The 25,950-nt window shown below is 51.9% G+C and overlaps 1 protein-coding gene and 2 pseudogenes across 2 annotated transcripts; 1 reads left to right on the plus strand and 2 right to left on the minus strand.

Moving 5' to 3' along the window:
• Positions 1-4,781: 4,781 nt before the first annotated feature.
• TRNP1 (TMF1 regulated nuclear protein 1) lies at positions 4,782-11,906 on the minus strand. Of its 2 annotated transcripts, none has more exons than XM_033227611.1 (2): positions 10,961-11,906; positions 4,782-5,204 (listed from the first exon to the last, which is right to left on the minus strand). In XM_033227611.1, exon 1 carries the CDS (start codon positions 11,802-11,804, stop codon positions 11,121-11,123), a length of 684 nt encoding a protein of 227 aa, XP_033083502.1. In that variant the 5' UTR covers positions 11,805-11,906; the 3' UTR covers positions 4,782-5,204; positions 10,961-11,120. The 2 variants fall into 2 exon arrangements, with proteins under 2 accessions (XP_033083502.1, XP_033083501.1); XM_033227610.1 differs by having other exon boundaries at positions 4,841-5,204; positions 10,979-11,906.
• Positions 11,907-22,201: 10,295 nt separating this feature from the next.
• On the plus strand, positions 22,202-22,654 carry LOC117093921 (annotated as a pseudogene).
• A 2,669-nt stretch (positions 22,655-25,323) lies between these two features.
• Positions 25,324-25,750, minus strand: LOC117093922 (annotated as a pseudogene).
• Between the last annotated feature and the right edge of the window lie 200 nt (positions 25,751-25,950).

Below are 25,950 nucleotides of genomic sequence, written 5' to 3' on the forward strand. Positions count from 1 at the left end.
CCTTAGTGCCATGCTTTTTCTGGGGAAATAAGGACCTTCTGTAGCTGTAGGGGCTGCAGCTGCCTCCCCTAGTTGGAGTCGGGCTTGTACTGTGGAAGGGAGCGTTTGTGGGGAGCGGGGTTTGAAGCCTGGGCTATGGCTGGAGGACTGCCCCTCCTCCCAACCCCAGCCCCAGCCTGACCAGCTGTATATTGAGAGCTGCTGTCTACATGTGTGACCTGCACCTGCATGTTGCCTTCGCAGGTCTAGGACTCTTGTTAAGGAGTAAATATTTTTATGTTTTCTACCTGGAATCCAAATAGCTCTGGGCCTAGATTCAGACTCTGGTGCTCAGGGGTACTTGAACCTAGCTCTGTCTACCCCATCTCTTCCAAGGGAGCAGCTAGAGAACAGGCTGGGTGAATCTGGACTGGAGGCCCCTGCAGTAAAGGTGGCTGAGACTGGGGAACTGCTAGGGTCCCCCCAAGCCTGAGTCCAGGTAGGTCCTCCACTTGGGAGAGGCTCCTTCAGTCCTCCAGCTCCTTCCCTTGCCCCGAGCACTGATGGGTGTGCTCTGGCGCGCTCTAATCAGATCCCCTGGATGGGGAGAGTCTCCCCTTCCCAAACCCACATGGTGCCATGCCAGGCTGTCTAGGAGTGTCAACCACAAGCTCCTAGCATGCTGCGCCCTCAGGGCATCAGCCAGTCAATCATGGGCCTGGACGCTGCCCGCTGTTTGCCCAGCCTCTTTGATCCAGGGATTGCAAAGCCCTTAACATATTCAGCCACATTAGGGGCCTCTGAAGTGGTGACTTTGATGGTTCCAGCCAGGGTGGAAAAACAATGCTGCAGAGGAAGGCCCCAGGTCACCAGGGTGAGTCCAGCCACCTCACCTGCTCCGAGTCCCTTCTGCCATTGAGCTAAAAATGGCTGGAAAGTGAGCAGAAAGGCTTTCTTTGCTTGGTGACTAAAACCAGCTCCCATCCCCATCCCAGCTGTGACCACCCAACTATGGTCATGGGAAGGACTAAGTTTGTCCTGCCTCCTGAGTTGGCCATTTCAGCCTTGGCATGAAAGGCTTACAGACTTACCTTTTTGGGCTGGGGGGTGGAGTTCACCTGGATGTGCTTGTGTTAAGGGCTGAAAAAGCCAGAAACCTGTGTGGTACATGTGTGTATACATTACATTCAGCCACCATGTGCCAGACACCATTCTGGGTGCTGGGAATACATCAGCAAATAAAAGAAAAAAATCCCTGTCCTTGTGAAGATTACATTCTAACGGAGTAGACAGAAAATAAACTGAACCGTATGGTCTTACATGATCAGTAATGTGTAAAAATATAGCAGGATAAGGGACTGGAAATGCCCGGGTTTGCAAATTGAAAAATAAGTCAGGGCCAGGCGCAGTGACTCATGCCTGTAATCTCAGCAGTTGGGATGCTGAGGTGGGCAGATCACCCGAGGTCAGGAGTTTGAGATCAGCCTGGCCAACATGGTGAAACCCCATCTCTACTAAAAATACAAAAATTAGCTGGGTATGGTGGCATGTACCTGTAATTCCAGCTGCTCAGGAGGCTGAGGCAGGAGAATCGCTTGAACCTGGGAGGCGGAGGTTGCAGTGAGCTGAGATCATACCACTGCACTCCAGCCTGGACAACCCAGAGCGAGATACCATCTCAAAAAAAAAAAGAAGTCAGGGTGCAACTCATTGAAAGGTGACATTTGATTGAACAAAGACATAAAGGTGGTTTAAGGGGAAAGAAAGCATTCTTTCCATTTGGCAGACACAGAAACTGAGGCCAGAGAGGTCAAAAAGGTTTGTCTGGATCCAGAGCCATTGCTGTTAACTTCTGTTCCATCCTGCTCCTGCACTGTGATTTCACAGGATTGTGACAGTTGTCTCCTGTACATGTGACAGCAGGGCATAATTTGACATCACTGTGACATTTGTCATTTTATATGTGACTATGGCACAGTGTAGCAGTATGGCAAGATGTACGTTTCTTTTTTTTTTTTTTTTTTTTTGAGACAGAGTCTTGCTCTGTCACCCAGGAGGCTGGAGTACAGTGGTGCGATCTCGGCTCACTGCAACTTCCGCCTCCCGGGTTCAAGCCATTCTCCTGCCTTAGCCTCGTGAGTAGCTGGGATTACAGGTGCCCGCCACCACGCCCAGCTAATTTTTGTATTTCTACTAGAGACGGGATTTCACCATGTTAGTCAGGCTGGTCTCGAACTCCTGACCTCGTGATCTGCCCACTTCAGCCTCCCAAAGTGCTGGAATTACAGGCGTGAGCCATCACACATGGCCAACATGTACGTTTTCTTGGTATACATGTGACACTAATTATGGCTTGTGATGACTATCCAGGGCTCATGATGGCAGCAGCATGCCTGTGGTTATGTTTGGGAGTGGTGCAGTGTTTCTGGGTGTGAGAAAAACACCAACTCAGTGGCTGACATGGTTCCTCCTGTGGACAATTCCTGCGGCTACCTAAGACACCAGGACAGGCAGGAATCAGGAACTGGGACTCAGAGCCAGCAAGGCAAAGGCTGAGAGGGGAAAGCCCTGTCCTCTGCCTTCCAACCTCACTGTGCTCTCTAAGCAACAGTCCACCCACCCACTCAGACCCGAGGGTGATGGGAGCTCCGGATGGGGAAGGAGCATTGCTGTGAACTTTGACGAACAAGGCATAGCCTCAGACAGTTACATGATATGCTGCCCTTCGGCTTTCACTTGCCAAACTTCTGCTCTGTGCCCTGGGGGCTGGCATCTGTGGACTGCATCAATGGCTCCCTTGTTCCCCAGCTTCCTGTTGGGTTGCCAATGACACATCCCAGCGTCTTAAGGAGACTTAAGGGAGGAGTAGATGTTTATTTTCTTTGTTCCCTCTCTACCAGGCTGCCATGGTTGGCCACAGCCCTCAACCAAAGGTCACTGTTCCTGTCAGGAGCCCCACTCCACACAGTGACCTCTCCTCACCCTCAGACTGAAGAGTTGCAAAGGCTTCTCACTGTTGCTGGCCCCAGAGAGCTGCACCATCCCTTCTTACTTTTTTTTTTCGGCGGGGGGAACAGCACTCACCCAGGCTGGCGTACAGTGTGACATGATCTTGGCTCACTGCAACCTCCGCCTCCCAGGTTCAAGTGATTCTCATGCCTCAGCCCCCCAAGGAGCTTGGACTACAAGTGCACACAACAACGCCTGGCTAATTTTTGTATTTTTAATAGGATGGAGTTTCGCCATGTTGGCCATGCTGGTCTCAAACTCCTGACTTCAGGTGATCTGCCCGCCTCAGCCTCATAAAGTGCTGGAATTGCAAGTGTGAGCCACCAAACCCAGCCCCTTGTTAGTTTCTTAAGCCCAGCCCACGCCTTTGGAAATAGTCTCGTTTTATTTCTTGAGATAGGGTCTTGCTCTGTTGCCCAAGCTGGAGCACAGTGGTATGATCACAGCTTAATGCACCCTTGACCTCCTGGGCTCAAGCAATTCTCCCACCTCAGCCTCCTAAGCAGCTGGTACCACAGGCATGCGCCACCCCACCTGGCTAATTTTTTCATTTTTATAGAGAAGGGAATCTCCCAGGATGATCTCGAACTCTTGAGCTCGAACAACCCTCCTGCCTTAGCCTCCCAAAGTGCTGGGATTACAGGTGTGAGCCACCACACCAGGCCAGAATAGCCTATTTTTAAAACGCTTCCCAGTTTGAATGTGCCATCTCCTGCTTACCCATTGACTGATAAACAGGTCCATATGGTCGCCAGCACAGTCGCACAACCCCCACAGGCCATCGTGCTGCCATGTTGTCACCAATTCCCAAACCTCCCTCGGTGTCACAGTCTCCCATGTGCATTCTCATCCCTGAGCTCCCTCATCACATCCTTTAATGAGGAAGACTTCCTGAGGAGGGGGGTAAGAGCAGGTGGCTGTGAATCAGGTCAAGGGAGAATTGGTCTGCAAATCAAAGTCAGTCAACAGGTCCAGACTGCCAAACGAAATTAAATAGAAGCTGCTCCACGAACTGTCAACTTAAAAGAGCCATAATAGACACAGAGGAAAGGCAGCAAGGACACTTGCAAAGTAAACCTCAGAACCCCATGCATTTGCCTTACATTATGGAAATTTATTCTTCCTGAATGTATAAGGCAGGAGACTAATTCAATATACATTCACTTCGCAGAATTCTACAAGTTCTGGGCTGTGTGTAAATGTGCCCCCTTCCCTCCATTATCAGGATGTTTAAATGTGCTTCCTTTTTTTCATTTAAAACTTTGCTTAGATGTTTTACACTGCCACCACTTCTTCCTGAGAAAAAGGTGTGTCCCCCATCCCAACCCCTAGAAGCTAGCAGACTATCTTTCTGAGGGGCTACAGGCATACTCCCATGTGGAGAGAACAAGGGCAGTGGATGAAGGAAACAGGGATTTTTCAAACTAAAGTTTTCCCTCAAACAGGCCTCCCGGTGCCATTAGACTTGAAGCAATGACATCTACTAAAATGGGGACCCCAGCTGGGGGTTAAGAGTGTTGTTTAAGAATGATGACGGTATCTTTTTTTTTTTTTTTTTTGAGACGGAGTCTCACTCTGTCACCCAAGCTGGAGTGCACTGGCCAGATCTCAGCTCACTGCAAGCTCCGCCTCCCGGGTTCACGCCATTCTCCTGCCTCAGCCTCCCGAGTAGCTGGGACTACAGGCGCCCACCACCTCGCCCGGCTAGTTTTTTGTATTTTTTAGTAGAAACGGGGTTTCACCGTGTTAGCCAGGATGGTCTCGATCTCCTGACCTTGTGATCCGCCCGCTTCGGCCTCCCAAAGTGCTGGGATTACAGGCCTGAGCCACCGCGCCCGGCCAGATGAGGGTATCTTTAAAAGAAATTCTTGGCCAGGGATGGGGTGGGGGAAAGGGAAAAAAAATAAATTCTTTTGAGTTTCCCATTGGCAATGCTTGCTACGCTTGATCTGATTGCATCTCAGGGACCTGTAGCAACATCTCCAGTTGTACAGTGTAAGCCAAAGTCAAACGTGGGGTATATGAAGAAATTAAGAGCATCGGCCAGTTCCCCAGAACCAGCCCCTTGCCACTGTGAAGTGAAAGGCTCCTGTGAGGACGGCGCTGGGATTGTGTAAGGTCAATTCTCAACGTCTTCCTGAAAGAAGTGCCCAGGGAGAAAGCCGAATCCAGGAGTCCAGATCCATAGAGTGGAGGCTCTGAGGAGTTGGAAGGAGCTGGAAAGAATAATTCCAAGAGCTTTAATGGCCTCTTTCCCACAGCCACCCAGCCCCACCCAAACCCTTCAACTTGAAATCTGCCTGAGGTTGTGGGGCGGGGGGACGGCAGGCACTGTGGAGAGAAGATGCAGGAGGCAATAGTATGGAATGGGGCTCCTGGGGAAGCAGAGGCTTCCTTGGGCCTTTGTCCTTGGCTGGGATCCCCTAGCCTGAGCAGTTAGAATGGAATGTTCCTGGGATGAAAAGCCTGCCCCTCCTCCACTTCTCCCCTTATGGAGTTCCCCAGGGCCCATTCCAGGGATTCCTGATATGGTGATGCTCTAGAGAAGCAGAGGCCCACGCTGCCTGGGGATCTGTCCTGGAGGCCTCTCCAGGGCTGGGCAAATTGGTTCCATCATTTATGGATCTCTACTATGTGCCAGGTACTTAGTATGACTTCTCATTTAATACTCAAGTTTTCTTTTTTCTTTTTTGAGACCAAGTTTTGCTCCTGTTGCCCACCTCCGCCTCACAGGTTCAAGCGATTCTCCTGTCTCAGCCTCCCGAGTAGCTGGGATTATAGGCACATGCCACCACTCCCGGCTAATTTTTGTATTTTTAGTAGAGATGAGGTTTCATCATATTGGCCAGGCTGGTTTCGATCTCCTGACCTCAGGTGATCTGCCCGCCTCGGCCTCCCAAAGTGCTGGGATTACAGGCATGAGCCACCGCACCCAGGTAATACTCAAGTTTTCTACTCCCTAGCTCCCCTCAAAAATACAAAAACATTTGTAGGTCTGGATCTGAAAAAAAAAAAAAGAAAAAATACAAAAACAAAAAATCAGAAGAAACTGGCTCAGAAAAGGGAAGGCATTGCTCAGGGTCCCTCAGCTGAGGAGTTCCAGGCCAGGACTAAATCTCAGGTCTGTCTTGTTCCCCCGGCAGCCCTTTTTGCCCCCACCATGAAGCTTGTCATCCTCCTCCTCTGCCATTCCAGGCTCTTTGGTCGCCTTGACACCAAATATTCCAGCCCAGATCTGCAGGGAGAGGAGGCAGCCCTCCAAAGCAAGCCCTTGGGAGGCTTGAGCCCTTAGCATCCTTGGCCCACCGTCAGAAGCCAGGTGTGTTGACTCAGCCTGACTCACCCCTGAAGGCCCAACCAGGTTGGGGTGTGCCTAGACTCTGGGAGGGGCACCTTCTGCCACCCCTCCAGCATCTCATGTCCCTTCCAAGACCCAAGGACCAGGGGTCACTATACACAGCCTTGAATGTGGGAGCCCAGATATCCCCCTAAATGGACCCCTCTTTAGCCTGATAAATGAATCACCATATAGCCTAATGTTTAAGGGATCCCCCACTTACAGCTCCTATGTCTTTGGGCAAGTCACCTGCCCTCCCTCTTTCTTCACCTGTGGAAATGGGAATAATAACCCTTACTTTGCAGAGTGGTTGGGAAGACCGAAACAGATTAATGGGTGTAAAGTGCTCAGGGGCCTGGCATAGAAGAGGTGGTTATTATTCCAGAACCAAGGGTTCCCTTCCCCCATCGCCCCTGGCCAGGGTGCAGTCAAGGACCAATGGGGAAGTAGTAGGTTGGGGATCTCCAAGCTTTCCCAAATACCTCCTCCTGCACAGCAGGCCTCTCCTTCAGCTCTGAGAAGCCTGAGCACCCAAGTTGTTCTCAAAGAACCCGCCGACAGGCTTAGGGAAGGGGAGTGGCTACAGGCTTGGAGCACCTCTGCCATGTTCTGTGGCTCCAGCCTAATCTCTAAGAGGCAACTCTGGCTGCCACTGGCAGTGGGACCCTAAGTTCTGATCAATTAGTGTAACAAATCTGTGAATACAAAATGACTCTGGTCTTTTATCCTGATAGTGACCCCCAACAAGGGCTGTCTTTCCTGGAAGTCTTTCCTAATGGGTCTTCTCCCTGGGGTTCCAGGTTCAGCCCAGCCAAAGGAACTTCCTCTGCTCCCCTTTCAAAGAGGGTTCCTGCCCCTAGGCACAGCTCTGGCCTCCAGTCCCACTCCATCCAGGAAGCTATCCCCAGAACTACACTCCCGCTCTAGGGCTGTGCCGACCATGACTACCCTGCTCGTTCTCCCAGACCCCTACAGCCCAATGTCTATGAAGCCCCGGGACTACTGGGGAAAGGGATGACTGGGGAGCCGGAACAATAAAGGACTGAACCCCTCCAGCCTGGGCGACAGAGCCAGACCCTGTCTTAAAAACAATAAATAGGGCCGGGCGCGGTGGCTCAAGCCTGTAATCCCAGCACTTTGGGAGGCCGAGACGGGCGGATCACGAGGTCAGGAGATCGAGACCATCCTGGCTAACACGGTGAAACCCCGTCTCTACTAAAAATACAAAAAACTAGCTGGGCGAGGTGGCGGGCGCCTGTGGTCCCAGCTACTCGGGAGGCTGAGGCAGGAGAATGGCATGAACCCGGGAGGCGGAGCTTGCAGTGAGCTGAGATCCGGCCACTGCACTCCAGACCGGGCGACAGAGCAAGACTCCGTCTCAAAAAAAAAAAAAAAAAACAACAACAATAAATAAGTAAACAAAAATAAAGGACTGAACCTGCTCCAGGCCATGCCTCCTTTGTCTCGAGAGAGCAGCCCCACACTGCCCTCTGGTGGCACCGCCCACATGGTTATCCAGTTGAGGAGCAGGTACCTAGATTAGAACCTTGAACCCAGCCCCAAGCACCAGCCTGAAGAAAGGCTCCTGTTCCCCTCATTTCCCTTTGCTGATATACATTCACTGGTGGCCGTCAGTGTCCTCCATGCACAGGTCCCCCAAGATCCCTGTACTCAGTCCTGTCCCCAGAGCTGAGGGCCACCAAGAAAGTGTTCTGAAAGTCAGCCTTCTGTCCAGGGCTACAGCTGCCCTCCAACAAACTGCTCAAGGGGTCCCCTGGGATGGTGACAGCCAGGAAAGGCTGCTGCCTAGAAAAAGGGCTAGCAGACATAAGCCCTTAAAAGTAGAGACCCTCTGATTTGGCTCTGCTTTCTGAGCCCCTATCAATATTTGCTAATTAAGAAGAAAATGGAGCCAGATGGGTGAGCTTTCTTTCTTTTTTTGGGGGGGGGGACAGAGTCTTGCTCTGTTGCCCAGGCTGGAGTGTGGTGGTGCAATCTCGGCTCACTGCAACCTCCACCTCCTGGTTTCAAGCAATTCCCTGTCTCAGCCTCCCAAGTAGCTGGGATTACAGGCGCCCGCCACCACGCCTGGCTAATTTTTGTTATTTTTAGTAGAGATGGGGTTTCACTATGTTGGCCAGACTGGTCTTGAACTCCTGACCTCAAGTGATTGGCCCTCGTTGGCCTCCCAAAGTGCTGGGCTTACAGGCATGAGCCACTGCACCCAGCCTGAATAAAGCCAGATGGGTAAGCTTCTAGAGGGGCCCCTGGAGGGTCAGGCAGGTGTGGGAAGGTGCCTTTTGTTAGTTGGCTATGGAGTAATGGACATAGCACTAACTAGGAGCTGGCGTAAAAGTCTGCCTGTGTGTGCCCCGGCCAGGAAGCTTGATGAGGAGCAGCAGGACATCTGGAAGTGGAGGGAGGGTGCAGAGCTGCCTGTGACACCAGGACCAATCTCCATTTACTACCCCCCACCTCACACATACACACTAGCCAGTGTCATCTCTAATTCTCTACTCACCCACCCCACCCCCAAATCGGGACAAGCTGATTACAAATAAATCCTGGAGAAAGTCAAAATGGTGATGGCACCAAGCACTTTACACCATTAGCTAAAAGCTTCTCTGGACCAAGTGTCCCCTCCCATGCAACCCAGAAAACAAACCATCCTGGCTGCAGCCCAGCACCTGAGCTGAGCTCCTTCCAAGAAGTGCTGTCCTCTCTAAGCCTCTAGACCCCAAATGACCCAAGTGGCTTTGGAAGGTGTCTCTGTCTGGAAAGACCAGAGGATGGCACTGCCCCCTTCACTACTTCCCTGGGGTTCCCTAGCTTTGTCAGAGGCTCTGAGACCCCCTCCTGAACCTCCCTTCCCCAGCTAAGAAAGCGTTCAGGAAAGCCTGGCTGTTAGCCGAGAAACCAGCCAAAAAGTTTGGTATCCAGGGAGAAGGGTTGATGAGGGAGGATCCGGTAAGGGCCCCAAGCCTCAGCCTGTCAGAGCAGTGCACCTGACCCTCCCAGATTCCTGTGGGAGGAAGCATCCTCCCCACTTCACCTCATTCCCTGACTCAAGAAGCAACTCAGGAAAGAGGCCCAGAGAGGGGGCAGAGTTGTTCTAAGTCACAGAGCAGACAGGATCCAGAGGACAACTCTCCCTAGCCCCTGTCCAGGGTACTGTGGGAGGTGCACACACAGGCCAGGAACCTTGGTTCTTCCCTCACTGGCATGTGACCTTGAGAAATCCCCTCTTCACTCTGCAAAAGTAGGACTTTAATTAGTTCATGGCTCTATCAGCAAAAGCAGTGCCTGTTTCCAGCTGTGAGTTAAAATAATACATTATCGGCCAGGTGCGGTGGCTCACGTCTGTAATCCCAACACTTTGGGAGGACGAGGCGGGCAGATCACTGGAGGTCGGAAGTTTGAGACCAGGCTGACCAACATAGAGAAACCCGGTCTCTACTAAAAATACAAAATGAGCTGGGCATGGTGATGCATGCCTGTAATCCCAGCTACTCAGGAGGCTGAGGCAGGAGAATCGCTTGAATCCGGGAGGCGGAGGTTACGGTGAGCCAAGATCGCACCGTTGCACTCCAGCCTGGGCAACAAGGGTGAAACTCTGTCTCAAAACAAACAAACAACAACAAAAAAATAAATTATCTTTCCATGATTTAGGGGGGAAGAAGAAGGACCTCTGCCCTGTGTTGACATCACCATAGCCACTCTGGGAAGGTGAAGAGATCCACTTCACAGACTGACAAGTGAGAGTGAAATGAACTCAGCTGGTGAGCAGCAATACGGTCACCAGGTCATTCACAGTGGAGACAGAGGAATGGGAGGCCGAAGGGCATTTGGACAGGAAGAGAAGCAGATCTCACCTCAGATCTGGCTCTTTAAGGCCCCCCTTTCTGGAAGATGATGCCATACCTGCCCCCTTGAGGCCTGTTAAAGGGTACCACCTGGTTCCACCCGGGCCAAGTCATCTTAGTGACAGTTTGGGAGTTAAGCCTCTAGGTTCTACTATGTAAGGGTCCCTGGGTGAGGAGGTGCTAGACATCCTGTCCTGGTTATCTGAGTCAGGCCGTAATTTTAGCGAACCTGCATGACGGCATAAGACAAGCTGTCTCCTAGAAGAAGGGCCTAAGTATGAAGAGAATAAATCCTAAACCTCTCTGGGATTCCGTCTTCCCAGAGGTGAAACAGGCCTAGAGGGGAATTCAGCGGTACAGCCCTGTGCCAGCCCCCACCCCACCCTGGGGCCTCATTATTCTGTCCTCCCGAAGGCATGGAGCTGGACGACGCCAGGAAGCAGCATCCTCAAGGGCAAGACTGCTCACAGCTCCGAGGGGCCCGGGAAAGGCCACGCAAGTAGGGGTGAGGACTGGGGGTGCTGCATCCGTGCCGCAGGTTCCAAACGGTAAAAGTTTGCAGCCAACCCGTTCATGGGATCGAGCCCCGTCAAGAGTCCAACTCTTATAATGGAGACTTCGTGCTACCACCTCTCACTCCCCAGATGGTCGGGGAGAGGCGGGAACAGAACGTGGCAGCTTTACTAAGGACCCAGCAGACGCCAGAAGCTCCAGGGAAGGGAGTTTCGCGGCCCTGGACCAGCCCCCCACACGCCCTGACCCTCGAACGCACCAGCCGCTAAGACCGCACCTCAGCCTCCTCTATTGGGCCCCTGGCCCCCCACTGTCTCTTCCTGCGGATCCGTAGTCCATGCAGCCTGCGTCCGCGATCAGTCGGTCGGTCGGCACCTCGGCGAAGCTTGTCGGGGCGGCCAGGGGTCCAGGCGTGGAGGTCAGCGCTGGGGGGAGGCGGGGCCGCGGGGCGGGCTGCGGCGGAAGGGCGAGTCGGGCTCGGGGCCGTGGCCGCGCCGCAGTCGCCCGGCGCCCCAGGGCACGCAGCCGCCCAGGCCCAGCGCCGAGGCCAGCAGCGCTGGGGGGCGGCCGCGACGGCCGCGGCGCGGGCCCTTCTTGAGGCGCGACCCGTGAGCCGCCAGGTAGAGCTCGGCCTGCGCCACGCCGCCGCTCAGGCGGCTTAGGCTCTCCGCGCGGTGCGCCAGGCGCAGCTCAGCCGCCAAGAAAACGCGGTGCAGCTGCAGCACGCGGCTCTCCAGCTCCGACACCAGGCGCCGGCGGCCCTCTACCTCCAGCAGCCGCCGCCGTGCTTCGGCCAGCTCCAGCGCGCGGCCCCCTGTCCCCGCCGCCGCGCCAGAGCCCCCTCCGGGGCCGGCGAGCCCCGCGACCCCGCTAGCGCCCTGGCGCCAGCGCTGCAGCTCCTGGCCTTCGGCCGCGCCTGCCGAAGCCCCGGCTGCGTCCGACAGCGGCGGGGACTGACCTGGGGTCGGGGTAGGGGTCAAGGTCGGAGTTGGGGGCGGGGGCTGAGAGAACGGCATGGGCTCCCGGGGCGGCGGCGGCGACCCCGGCTCTGCCGTCCCTTCCTGGGCCCCCGGGCCGCAGGCGCTGATGCGGCAGCCCGGCATCCCCCGCCCCCCGGCGGTCTGCGGCTGTAGGTGCGCAGGGAGGGTGAGCACTGGGAACCTCAGGAGCGAGACACTGCCACAGCCCTCACCCCAGCGCCGCGCCCGCCGCCTGCGCATCTTATAGAACACGAGGCGGAGCGACGGGCGGCACAGCCAATCAGAGACGGGCACGCCCTGAATCCGCCCCCACCTCTGCGCATTCAGGGCGTTACCCAAACCCTTCAGGTCCTGCCCTTCGTCGGATTCTGCCCCGCTAGGGCATCCAGTCCTCTTTCGCCTCTCCCCAAATTTTGGGTGCAAAGGGAGCCTCATCTTCCCTGGTTTGGCCCCTCAGAGTCATAAGCTCTGGTAGCTGGTGTTTAGAAAATCATGGAATCCGGTCTCCATCCGGGGGAGGGTCTTACCTAAGGCCTCTGTGCGAAGAGAGCCTGGGCTAGAACGCAGGAGGCTTGACTGCGTTGTGCTTGACTGTGCAGTGCTCCTCCCACACCTCATGCTGCCCTTGGCCGAATCAGTTATGCCCGGTCTCTCTAGGGCCATAGGGCTCTCCAGGACCCCCTTCTCCCATCTCACTGGGGCAGTGGAAGGGTTAACGCTGAGGGGCGACTGCCGTCCGGGTGGGACGGGGATCTGGCTGGGCTGATTCCACGATAGGTAGGGCCCTTTATTCGCAGAACTAATACCTCAGCGCTGCCGCTGAGCCTGCAAACCTTGGTGGCATCACAGAGGAGTCCCAGACCCCACGGTGTGCAGAGTTCCTTCCCTGCCCCGGCTCGTGTTTACTCCTCCCAGCGGGTGTTCCTACACCTTTTAAAGAGGGGGAAACTGGCCGGGCGCGGTGGCTCACGCCTGTAATCCCAGCACTTTGGGAGGTCGAGGCGGGGAGGTCAGGAGTTCAAGACCAGCCTGACATGGTTAAACCCCATCTCTACTAAAAATACAAAAAAATTAGCCGGTCGTTGTGGTGGGCGCCTGTAATCCCAACTACTCGGTAGGCTGAGGCAGGAGAATCGCTTGAACCTGGGAGGCGGAGGTTGCAGTGAGCCAAGATCGTGCCATTGCACTCCAGTCTGGGCGACAGAGCAAGACTCCCTCTCAAAAAAAAAAGAAGAAGAAGCCGGGGGCGGGGAACTGACTGGCCAGGTGCGGTGGCTCACGCCTGTAATCCCAGCACTTTGGGAGGCCGAGGTGGGTGGATCACCTATGGTCAGGAGTTCTACACCAGCCTGGCCAATGTGGTGAAACCCCTGTCTCTACTGAAAATACAAAAAAATTAGCCAGGTGTGGTGGCGCACCCCTGTAGTTCCAGCTACTCAGCAGGCTGAGGGAGGAGAATCGCTTGAATTCGGGAGGCAGAGGTTGCAGTGAGCAGAGATTGTGCCACTGCACTCCAGCCTGAGCGACAGAGTAAGACTCAATCTCAAAAAATAAATAAAGAAGGGGAAACTGAGACCCTGAAGGGCAGTAGTGCTTTCCCCAATGTCATATTGCCAATTGGTGGCTGAATCCAGATTCTTGAATCTGGACAGAAATACACCAGCTCAGTCATTCATGCCCTCTGGGGGCTCAGATACCTGGGTCTACTCCTCTTGGTGGAGGGACGTTCCTTATGTGGGACTTTATCTGACGCATCTCATCTGGCCCTGACAAATGATAGAATGGAGCCCTGCCCACTTTTCCCCCAACAGAAATAAAGCTGTCATACCAAACACTGGCCCAGACATCATGGGCCTGCCTCAGTTTCCATCTACTTGAAGGTGCCATCAGAGATGGGAGGTCTCTGTGCTGGGTGGGGGCAAGGGCCGGGGGTACAGAAACCAGCCCTGAACCCGATTGGGTAGGGCTGCAGCAGACCCTGGGCTCAGGAGGACCTGCGGAAAATGTGGCCAGTGTGACTGCTGCAGCCTGAAGAGGAGGCAGATGGCATGCTTGCATGATGTGCAGGATGATGACAGAGCCTCATCCTCCCCCCACGAACACATGTTCTCTAAGTGCTTTCAGGTGTCTTAGACTGAGTGCGACTGAGTGATGGGGACTCGTGGGCGAGACAGTTGGGCTCCAAAGAGGCAGCTCAGAAGCAGCTGGGAGAGGAAGGCGGGTGGGTGAGAGGCGCCAGGCTCAGCGAAAAGGAAGGGTGGAGGGACTGGGGAGGGAGGAGGTCAGAGGCAGGGTGCCCAGTGACCAGGGGTGGTGGAGACTCAGTGAGGGGAAGGGGAGGGTTTGGGAGGATGACTCAGTCAGCGGGGAAGAAGAACTGTTCAGTGACTGCTGGGGCTCAGTGCAGGGAAGGGGCTGAGTGTGTGTAAAGGTGCTGGCAGAGGCTCGCCATGGGGGAAGGGAGGTTCAGTGAGGGGCATGGGAACTCAGAGAGTTGAGGGACTCAGTGAAGATGACGGAGGCTCAGGAGCTACCAGGTTGCCCCCAGCAAGGAGGCTTGCCCTGCTGAATGATGACGTCCCTTTGAACAGTCTCTTTTGTGTTATGCAACCATAGGTCTTTCTCAGGGCAGAAGCCCCTCATTGCCATGGTGGTGGGGAGATGGACAAGTGTTTTGCCTTCATGAGGCAGATCACTGCTCCCAACTCCTGAAGGACTGATTCAGGGGAAGAAGACTAGGACTTATCCCCACCCCCCACCACTGGCCAGATCCAGAGAACCAGTCAGACCTGGGTTCAAAACCCACACACACTGCCCATCTGGGTGACCTTGGGCAAGTAATTTGTCTGAGTGGGAGAAGATGCACAATATATATTTATTGGAGGAATGAATGTTCTCTGTCTCGTGATATCATCCCTAAGAAAGGGAGATCGATAGCCTTCTCTTCCTGATGAGAAACCAAAGCCCAAAGAAGTGAAGAGGCTTGCCCGAGGTCACACAGCAGGTAAATGGCCAAGCAAGGATTCAAACACAGCTATGACCCACTCCATGGTCACTCCTTACCTCCCTGTTCTCCGACAATGCTCCCTGCTGCTATCCTCTGGGTATTTCCCATGAGTCATATATATGTATTTGTTTATTGTTAATTATTAATAGTCTCTCCTCTTGACTGGTTTTGCTTATCACTAGAATCCCCTGAAGTCAAGTAGAGTGCCTGGCCCCATAAGGCACTCAATAAACATTCGTCTGAATTGAAAAATGTAGGCTGGGCCAGGCGCAATGGCTCAAGCCTGTAATCCCAGCACTTTGGGAAGCCAAGACGGGCGGATCATGAGGTCAGGAGATCGAGACCATCCTGGCTAACACGGTGAAACCCTGTCTCTCCTAAAAAAATACAAAAAACGGCCGGGCGCGGTGGCTCAAGCCTGTAATCCCAGCACTTTGGGAGGCCGAGACGGGCGGATCACGAGGTCAGGAGATCGAGACCATCCTGGCTAACATGGTGAAACCCCATCTCTACTAAAAAAATCTACAAAAATCTAGCCGGGCGAGGTGGCGGGCGCCTGTAGTCCCAGCTACTCGGGAGGCTGAGGCAGGAGAATGGCGTAAACCCGGGAGGCGGAGCTTGCAGTGAGCTGAGATCCGGCCACTGTACTCCAGCCTGGGTGACAGAGCGAGACTCCGTCTCAAAAAAAAAAAAAAAATACAAAAAACTAGCCAGGCGTGGTGGCGGGCGCCTGTAGTCCCAGCTACTTAGGAGGCTGAGGCAGGAGAATGGCGTAAACCAGGAGGCAGAGCTTGCAGTGAGTGGAGATCGCGCCCCTGCACTCCAGCCTGGGTAACAGAGCAAGACTCCGTCTCAAAAAAAGAAAAAAAAGAAAAATGTAGGCCGTGCACAGTGGCTCACGCCTGTAATCCCAGCACTTTGAGAGGCCAAGGCAGATGGATCACCTGAGGTCAGGAGTTCAAGACCAGCCTGGCCAACGTGGTGAAACCCCGTCTCTGCTAAAAATACAAAAATCTAGCTGGGCGTGGTGGCTCACGCCTGTAATCCCAGCACTTTGGGAGGCCGAGACGGGCGGATCACGAGGTCAGGAGATCGAGACCATCCTGGCTAACATGGTGAAACCCCATCTCTACTAAAAAAATCTACAAAAATCTAGCCGGGCGAGGTGGCGGGCGCCTGTAGTCCCAGCTACTCGGGAGGCTGAGGCAGGAGAATGGCGTAAACCAGGAGGCAGAGCTTGCAGTGAGTGGAGATCGCGCCCCTGCACTCCAGCCTGGGTGACAGAGCGAGACTCCGTCTCAAAAAAAAAAAAAAAAAAAAAAAAAAAAATACAAAAAACTAGCCAGGCGAGGTGGCGGGCGCCTGTAGTCCCAGCTACTCAGGAGGCTGAGGCAGGAGAATGGCGTAAACCAGGAGGCAGAGCTTGCAGTGAGTGGAGATCGCGCCCCTGCACTCCAGCCTGGGTAACAGAGCAAGACTCCGTCTCAAAAAAAGAAAAAAAAGAAAAATGTAGGCCGTGCACAGTGGCTCACGCCTGTAATCCCAGCACTTTGAGAGGCCAAGGCAGATGGATCACCTGAGGTCAGGAGTTCAAGACCAGCCTGGCCAACGTGGTGAAACCCCGTCTCTGCTAAAAATACAAAAATCTAGCTGGGCGTGGTGGCTCACGCCTGTAATCCCAGCACTTTGAGAGACTGAGGCGGGGGGATCGTGAGGTCAAGAGATGGAGACCATCCTGGCCAACATGGTGAAATCCCGTCTCTACTAAAAATACAAAAAATTACCTGGGCGTGGTGGTGCGTACCTGTAGTCCTGGCTTCTCGGGAGGCTGAGGCAGGAGAATCACTTGAACCCGGGAGGCGGAGGTTGCAGCGAGCTGAGATCATGCCACTGCACTCCAATGCAAAAATTAGCTGGGTGTGGTAGTGCACAGCTGTAATCCCAGCTACTCAGGAGGCTGAGGCAGGAGAATCGCTTGATAGTGCACAGCTAGTAATCCCAGCTACTCAGGAGGCTGAGGCAGGAGAAGCGCTTGATAGTGCCCAGCTGTAATCCCAGCTACTCAGGAGGCTGAGGCAGGAGAATCGCTTGATAGTGCCCAGCTGTAATCCCAGCTACTCAGGAGGCTGAGGCAGGAGAATCGCTTGATAGTGCACAGCTGTAATCCCAGCTACTCAGGAGGCTGAGGCAGGAGAATCGCTTGATAGTGCCCAGCTGTAATCCCAGCTACTCAGGAGGCTGAGGCAGGAGAATCGCTTGATAGTGCACAGCTGTAATCCCAGCTACTCAGGAGGCTGAGGCAGGAGAATCACTTGAACCCGGGAGGCGGAGTTTGCAGTGAGCCGAAATTGTTCTATTGCACTCCAGCCTGGGCAACAGGAGCGAGACACCGTCTCAAAAAAAAAAAAAGAAGAAAGAAAAGAAAAGAAAAATAACACAGCCGGGCACAGTGGCTCACACCTCTAATCCTAGCAATTTGGGAGGCCGAGGCAGGCTGATCACCTGAGGTCAGGAATTCAAGACCAGCCTGAACAACACGGCGAAACCCCATCTCCACTAAAAATAGAAAAATTAACCAGGCGTGGTGGTGCATGCCTATAATTCCAGCTACTCGGGAAGCTGAAGCAGAATCACTTGAACCTAGGAGGCGGAGGTTGCAGTGAGCAAGATCACACCACTGCACTACAGTTTGGGCACAGAGCAAGGGTAGGACAGGTGCGGTGGCTCACCTCTGTATTTCCAGCACTTTGGGAGGCAGAGACAGGTGGATCACGGGGTCAAGAGTTCAAGACCAGCCTGGCCAAGATGGTGAAACCCCGTTTGTACTAAAAATACAAAAAAGTTAGCCGGGCATGGTGGTGGGTGCCTGTAATCCCAGCTACTTGGGAGGCTGAGACAGAGAATTGCTTGCGCCTGGGAGGGAGAGGTTGCAATAAGCTAAGATCGCACCACTGCACTCCAGTTTGGGCAACAGAGTGAGACTCCGTCTCAAAAAAAAAGAAAGAAAGAAAAGAGAAATAACACACAAGGGTAGAGCTTGCTGAGAATGGAGAAGTCCCCTTCTCCATTCATTCATTTATTCTTTTTTATTTATTTATTATTTTCTGAGATGGAGTCTCACTCTTGTTGCCCAGACTGGAGTGTAATGGCGCCATCTCGGCTCATTACAACCTCCGCCTCCCAGATTGAAACGATTCTCCTGCCTCAGCCTCCCGAGTAGCTGGGATTACAGGCATGAGCCACCATGCCTGGCTAATTTTGTATTTTTAGTAGAGACAGGGTTTCTCCAGGTTGGTCAGGCTGGTCTAGAACTCCCAGCCTCCAGCGATCCACCCACCTTGGCCTCCGAAAGTGTTGGGATTACAGGCGTGAGCCACCGCACCCAGCTTCTTGTCAGCTTTCTTAACTGGCTTGAGCACCACACTCTCAGAGTGGACAGGAGCCACAGTCCACCACCTATTAGTGCACATCCAGCCCAGCAAACACAACATCTGGAATGAGGAAATCCATCTTTAAACTACAATGATTATTGTGTTTTTCTGATCTTTATAAAAGTTATAAAGTACATTCCTTTTGTAGAAAATCTGGAAAACAAATAAAATTCTAAAATACTAAAAAAGAATAGGATGTCAGGCAAGGTAGCTTATGCCTGTAATCCCAGCACTTTGGGAGACTGAGGCATGAGAATCACTTGAGCACTTGGGAGTTCAAGACCAGCCTGGGCAATATGGTGAGACCTCATCTCTACGAGAAATAAAAATAAATTACCTGGGCATGGTGGTGCATGCCTGTAGTCCCAGCTATTCAGGAGGCTGAGGTGGGAGGATCGCTTGAGCCCAGGAAGTCGAGGCTGCGGTGACCTGTCTCTTGCTACTGCACTCCAGCCTGGGTAACAAAGCAAGACCCGATCTCAAAAAAATAAATAAATAAAAGAATAGGCCAAGCACAGTGGCTCATGCCTATAATCCTAGTACTTTGGGAGGCCAAGATGGGAGGATTGCTTCAGGCCAGGAGTTTGAGACCAGCCTGGGCAACACAGCAAGACTCTCTGTCTGTATGAAAATTTTTAAAAATTAGCCAGATTTGGTGGTGCACCCCTGTAGCTACATGGGAGGCTGAGGTGGGAGCACCCCTTGAACCCAGGAGTTTGAGGCTGCAGTGAGCAGCCTCTGTACCACAGCACTCACTCCAGCCTGGGAGACAGAGTAAGACCCTGTCTCTCTCTCTTTATTTCTTTTTTCTTTTTTTTTTTTCTGAGATGGAGTCTCACTCTGTCACCCAGGCTGGAGTGCAACGGTACGATCTCAACTCACTGCAACCTCCACCTCCCAGGTTCAACCTGTGGGGAAAAGAAAGACAGATCAGCCTATTACTGTGTCTACATAGAAAGAAGTAGACATAAGAGACTCCATTTTGTTCTGTATTTGAGAGGCTGTTAATCTGTGACCCTACCCCCAACCTTGTCCTTGCAAGAGACATGTGCTGTGGTGACTCAAGGTTTAAAGGATTTTGGGCTGTGCAGACTGTGCTTTGTTAAACAAGTGCCTGAAAGCAGCTTGCTGGTTAAAAGTCATCACCATTCTCTTAATCTCAAGTACCCAGGGACTCGTACACTGCCAAAGGTCACAGGGACCTCTGCCTAGGAAAGCTACATATTGTCCAAGGTTTCTCCCCATGTGATAGTCTGAAATATGGCCTCGTGGGATGGGAAAGACCTGATCGTCCCCCAGCCTGACACCCGTGAAGGGTCTGTGCTGAGGAGGACCAGTATAAGAGGAAAGAAGGCCTCTTGGCGGTTGTTGGCGGTTGAGATAGAGAAAAGCATCCGTCTCCTGCCCGTCCCTGGGCAATGGAACATCTCGGTATAAAACCCGATTGTACGTTCTGTTTACTGAGAAAGGAGAAAACCGCCTTAGGGTGAAAGGCGGGACTTGCTAGCGCAATGCTGCTCTTTATGCACTAAAAAGGTTTATGAAGATGTTTGCATATGCATATCAAGGCACAGCACTTTTCCTTAAACTTATTCATGTCACAGAGATCTTTATTCATATGTCTTACTGCTGACCTTCTCCCTACGATGATCCTATTATCCTGTCACTTCCCTTTTTCTAAGATGGTAAAGATAATTATCAATAAATACTGAGGGAACTCAGTGCCGGCGTGGGTCCTCTGTATGCTAAGCGCTAGTCCCCCGGGCCCACTTTTTCTTTCTCTATACTTTGTCTCTGTGTCTCATTTCTTTTCTCAAGTCTCTCGTTCCACCTAACGATAAACGCCCATGGGTGTGGAGGGGCAGGCCACCTCTTCACAACCGATTCTCCTGCCTCAGCCTCCCAAGTAGCTGGGATTACAGGTGCCCGCCACCACCCCTGGCTAATTTTTGTATTCTTAGTAGAGACAGGGTTTCACCATGTTGGTCAGGCTGGTCTCGAACAGCTGACCTCAGGTGATCCACTCGCCTCGACCTCCCAAAGTGCTGGGATTACAGGATCACTTGAGGTCAGGAGGTCAAGACCAGCCTGACCAACATGGTGAAACCCCATCTCTACTAAAAATACAAAATTAGCCAGGTGTGGTGCCGCATGCCTGTAATCTCAAATACTTGGGAGGCTGAGGCAGGAGAATTGCTTGAACCCAGGAGGCGGAGGCTGCAGTGAGCCAAGATTACATCATTGCACTCCAGCCGGGGCAACAAGAGCGAAACTCCATCTCAAAAAAATTAAAAAAAAAAAAAAGAAGAAAGAAATAATAAAGGAAAGGAGCCTGAAATCAGAAACACTTATGTTTGAATCATAGTTCAGTCCTTTTCTAGCTATGCCATCCTGAGAAAGGCACCTTTGTTCTCTGAACTTCAGGGTTTTCATCTGAGAAGTGGAACGGCTAATATCTATGGCATAGACAAGGACATTGATACATGCAAGGATATGCCCAAGATCTCACATATCTATGGTCATATCTGGTTGTATCTATCTGACTCAAAACCTGTGGCTTGAGTTCAAGACCCTGAAAGAGAAGAGGCAGCTGCGATGGGACCAGGTTCCAGAGTCTGGTTCAATATGTATCTATTGCCTCCAGGACAACAGCCAGAAGAGACAGCCTTGCGGAGGGGACCGTGACTATGGCTGTGGCCCCAAGGAGGATCCCCAATCCCCTCCATCAGCTGAGAGTGGGGCGGGGAAGGGGTCAAGGCCTGAGGAGTCTATTTCCCAGCCTAGAATATTTGAGGCCTCTGCTAAGAGATCCAACCTTTCCCTTTCAGCCTCTCCCTGGCAACCTGGCCTGGCATCCTCTAGGAAGTGATCTCAGTTTAATAATTTAGCAGATGCAGACAAAGATAGCAGCTCTAAAAATAACCCAGTCAGGCCCCAGCCTCCACCTCCCCTTTCTTTAACAGACTCCCCTGCCCTCCCCGCAAGGTCTCTGATTGCCCTACACACCTGTCAGTGTTCCCGCCTGCCAGTGAACACCAGATTCAATGCTTCCTCATTCTTCTCCTCCTCCTCACTCCTTTCTCTCCATTGTTATATCAAGAGCTTTTATATGAGTTGGGCACGGTGGTTCACGCCTGTAATCCCAGCACTTTGGGAGGCCAAGGCAGGTGGATCACCTGAGATCAGGAGTTCAAGATCAGCCTGGTCAACGTGGTGAAACCCTATCTCTATTTTTTTTTTTTTTTTTTTTTGAGACGGAGTCTTGCTCTGTTGCCCGGGCTGGAGTGCAGTGGCCGGTTCTCAGCTCACTGCAAGCTCCGCCTCCCGGGTTTATGTCATTCTCCTGCCTCAGCCTCCTGAGTAGCTGAGACTACAGGCGCCCGCCACCTCTCCCGGCTAGTTTTTTGTATTTTTTAGTAGAGACGGGGTTTCACTGTGTTAGCCAGGATGGTCTCGATCTCCTGACCTCGTGATCCGCCCGTCTCGGCCTCCCAAAGTGCTGGGATTACAGGCTTGAGCCACCGCGCCCGGCCCGAAACCCTATCTCTACTAAAAATAGAAAAATTTTGGCCGGGCACGGTGGCTCAAGCCTGTAATCCCAGCACTTTGGGAGGCCGAGACGGGCGGATCACAAGGTCAGGAGATAGAGACTGTCCTGGCTAACACGGTGAAACCCCGTCTCTACTAAAAACTACAAAAAACTAGCTGGGCATGGTGGCGGGCGCCTGTAGTCCAGGAAAATGGCGTGAATCCGGGAGGCGGGGCATGCAGTGAGCTGAGATCTGGCCACTGCACTCCAGCCTGGTCAAAAGGGGTTCTTTTGAGACTCCGTCTCAAAAAAAAAAAGAAAAGAAAAGAAAAGAAAAATTTTGCTGGGCATGGTGGCGCACGCCTGTAGTCCCAGCTACCTGGGGGGCTGAGGCAGAAGAACCTCTTGAACCTGGGAGACGGAGGTTGCAGTGAGCTGAGATTGCACCACAGCACTCCAGCCTGGATGACAGAGCAAAACTCCGTCTCAATAATAATAATAATAATAAAATTAATAAATAAATAAAATTAAGAGCTTTTGCCTTGATGCAACCAACATGGAGATTTTGTATCATGTCCTGTTCTTAGTGCTTGAATGTCCTAACCTGAAGCTGAAGAAGCCACCCTGGCTGCACATGCTGTCGGCCATGACTGTGTAAGCTCTGGTGGTGCTGTCTTACTTCCTCATCACTGGAGGAATCATTTATGATATTATTGTTGAACCTCCAAGTGTTGGCTCTATGACTGATGAACATGGGCATCAGAGGCCAGTAGCTTTCTTTGCCTACAGAGTAAATGGACAATATATTATGGAAGGACTTGCATCCAGCTTCCTGTTTACAATGGGAGGTTTAGGTTTCATAATCCTGGACCAATCGAATGCCCCAAATATCCTAAAACTCAATAGAGTGCTTCTTCTATTCATTGGTTTCATCTGTGTTCTATTGAGTTTTTTCATGGCTAGAGTATTCATGAGAATGAAACTTGCAAGCTATCTGATGGGTTAGAGTGCGTTTGAGAAGAAATCAGTGGATACTGGATTTATTTATTTATTATTTTTTTTTTGAGACGGAGTCTCGCTCTGTCGCCCAGGCTGGAGTGCAGTGGCCGGATCTCAGCTCACTGCAAGCTCCGCCTCCCGGGTTTATGCCATTCTCCTGCCTCAGCCTCCCGAGTAGCTGGGACTACAGGCACCCGCCACCTCTCCCGGCTAGTTTTTCGTATTTTTTAGTAGAGACGGGGTTTCACTGTGTTAGCCAGGATGGTCTCGATCTCCTGACCTCGTGATCCGCCCGTCTCGGCCTCCCAAAGTGCTGGGATTACAGGCTTGAGCCACCGCGCCCGGCCTGGATGTCTTCTGTCAATGAAGTTTTAAAGGCTATACCAATCCTCTAATATGAAATGTGGAAAAGAATGCAAAGCAGCAGAAAAAGAAATATCTAGTGAAAAAACAGGAAGCGTATTGAAGCTTGAACTAGAATTTCTTCTTGGTATTGAAGAGACAAATTTATCACAGTATTTTTTTTTCCTGCTGACCTACTGCTGTACCAACGATGGTGAGTGGCATGTTCTAATTAGTTTTTCATTTCTTAAAGAAAATGTACTCCATATCTCAATTATAATATCAAGTAAAGTGATTAATTTTTTTTTTTTTTTTTTTTTTTTTGAGACGGAGTCTCGCTCTGTCGCCCGGGCGGGAGTGCAGTGGCCAGATCTCAGCTCACTGCAAGCTCTGCCTCCCAGGTTTACGCCATTCTCCTGCCTCAGCCTCCCGAGTAGCTGGGACTACAGGCGCCCACCACCTCGCCCGGCTAGATTTTTCTATTTTTTAGTAGAGATGGGGTTTCACTGTGTTAGCCAGGATGGTCTCGATCTCCTGACCTCGTGATCCACCCGTCTCGGCCTCCCAAAGTGCTGGGATTACAGGTTTGAGCCACCGCGCCCGGCCAAGTGATTATTTTTTACAAGCCCCTTCACATTTTTTAGAGATGACATTTCTGATTTTCAGAAATTAACATAAAATCAAGAAGTAAGATTACATAAGCTGAGAACTCTGGACAGCTGATCAGCTTTATCTATGTTGTTTCGCTTTAACTAGAGTGTATAATGGTAGATTATTTCAGATATGTATGTAAGACTGTTTCCTGAACAATAAGATGTATGAAAGGAGCAGAAATAAATACTTTTTTTTTTTGAGACGGAGTCTCGCTCTGTCGCCCAGGCTGGAGTGCAGTGGCGCGATCTCGGCTCACTGCAAGCTCCGCCTCCGGGTTTACGCCATTCTCCTGCCTCAGCCTCCCGAGTAGCTGGGACTACAGGCGCCCGCCATCTCGCCCGGCTAGTTTTTTGTATTTTTTAGTAGAGACGGGGTTTCACCGTGTAGACCAGGATGGTCTCGATCTCCTGACCTCGTGATCCACCCGTCTTGGCCTCCCAAAGTGCTGGGATTACAGGCTTGAGCCACCGCGCCCGGCCAATAAATACTTTTTCTAATTGAAAACAAAAAAAGCTGGGTGCAAGGGTGCACACCTGTAATCCCAGCTACTTGGGAGGCTGAGGCAGGAGAATCACTTGAACCCGGGAGGTGGAGGTTGCAGTGAGCTGAGATCGCACCACTGCACTCCAGCCTGGGTGACAGAGTGAGACACTGTCTCAAACAAACAAACAAAAAGCTTTCATATCAATTAGGGCTTAAAGAAATATTTCCACCGGGCGCAGTGGCTCACACCTGTAATACCAGCACTTTGGGAGGCCGAGGTGGGCAGATCACGAGGTCAGGAGTTCGAGACCAACCTGACCAATATGGTGAAACCCTATCTCTACTAAAAGTACAAAACTTAGCTGAGCGTGGTGGCACACGCCTGTAATCCCAGCTACTTAGGAGGCTGAGGCAGGAGACCTTTCCTAGAAGCCAGAAGACTTGGGCTTAATTTACTGTGTAGACCTGAGCAAGTCCTTCTTCTCTCTGAGTCTCTGTTCCTGCATTTGTAAAATGAGGCCTCTGGAAGCCAGGCACAGTGGCTTATGCTTGTAATCTCCGCACTTTGGGAGGCTGAGGCAGGAAAATCACTTAAGCCCAGGAATTTGAGGCCAGCCTGGGTAACATAGGGAGACCCCGTCTCTACAAAAAAATTTAAATATTAGCTGGACATGGTTGCACATGTCTATAGCCCCAGCTACTCAGGAGGCTGAGGTGGGAGGATTGCTTGAGCCCAGGAGGTCGAGGCTGCAGTGAGCCGAGATTGTGCCACTGCTCTCCAGCCTGGGCAACACCCTGTTTCCAAAAAAAATTTTTTTTGAAATGAGGCCTCTGGATTCCTAAATATGACATGAACAAGATGTTGGTGTGGGTGCCAATTACTTGGATAGGGGACTGGATGTCTTCCCCAGGAAGGCACAACTGCAGTATCAATGTCATCTCAGTCAATGGCACTACAATCCATCCATCCTGCTGCTCTACACAGGGAGCCCAGGTTTCTCTGTGTTTGATTTCTCTTGAGAAGAAAGCTTTGCCCTAGTTATTATTCCTAGAATAAAAGGCTATGACTTGTGTTCACAGTGGCGGTAGCAGGTTCCATGTGATTTTGATGCTTCATCACATTTTTGGTGTTACTTTTTTTTTTTTGCAGTTTTCGTGGTTTTATTTAAACACAAATAAAGCATGCATGTGAACCGTCTATTCATTTTCTTTGCTGCGCAGCTTGGAATTGGGGTTGGAGACTCTGGGGGCCAGTTGGGTTGCTCTTTCCACTCAGGTTTTATGGTTCTTGGAGGAAACATTGCGAGCAGTCTCAGCACAGTAAGATTTACTGCACATCAGCAGCACTTCCAGTTCCTTGACATTGTGGACCAGGAACTTCCAGAACCCACAGGGCAGCATGTGCCTTGTTTTCTTGTTCTGCCTATACCCAATGCTGGGCATCAAGATTTGGCCCTTGAATCTTCTCTGTACCCTACTGCCAATACTGCTAGGTTTCTGTCAGTTACACTTAATTTTCACTTAACAGTCTGATTCATCCATCAGACTGTTCATGACGCCACATGGATTTCTTGGTCCTCTTTTTGACGTTCTTGGGCTTCCCAAGGGGTGTGAGGGTGGTCATGCTGCTGAGAAGATGGGTGCCACTTCTGTAGACAGCCCCGAGGAAGAGAAATTTATCACATTTCTGATAAGTAGAAATTATACCTTCCACCTTGAAGCATTGTTCAAATCACCCCTCCTTGTTTTTTTTGTGGTTTTTTTTTTTCTTCTCCTTCTTCTTTTTTGAGACAAAGTCTCACTCTGTCCCCCATGCTGGAGTGC

Source organism: Trachypithecus francoisi, unplaced genomic scaffold, assembly GCF_009764315.1.
Source record: "Trachypithecus francoisi isolate TF-2019V2 unplaced genomic scaffold, Tfra_2.0 Lachesis_group12, whole genome shotgun sequence".
Taxonomy (NCBI): domain Eukaryota; kingdom Metazoa; phylum Chordata; class Mammalia; order Primates; family Cercopithecidae; genus Trachypithecus; species Trachypithecus francoisi.

What these genes read in the sequence shown, in the direction of transcription:
- TRNP1 (XM_033227611.1), bottom strand. Translation starts at nt 11,804, where the DNA reads ATGCCGGGCTGCCGCATCAGCGCCTGCGGCCCGGGGGCCCAGGAAGGG.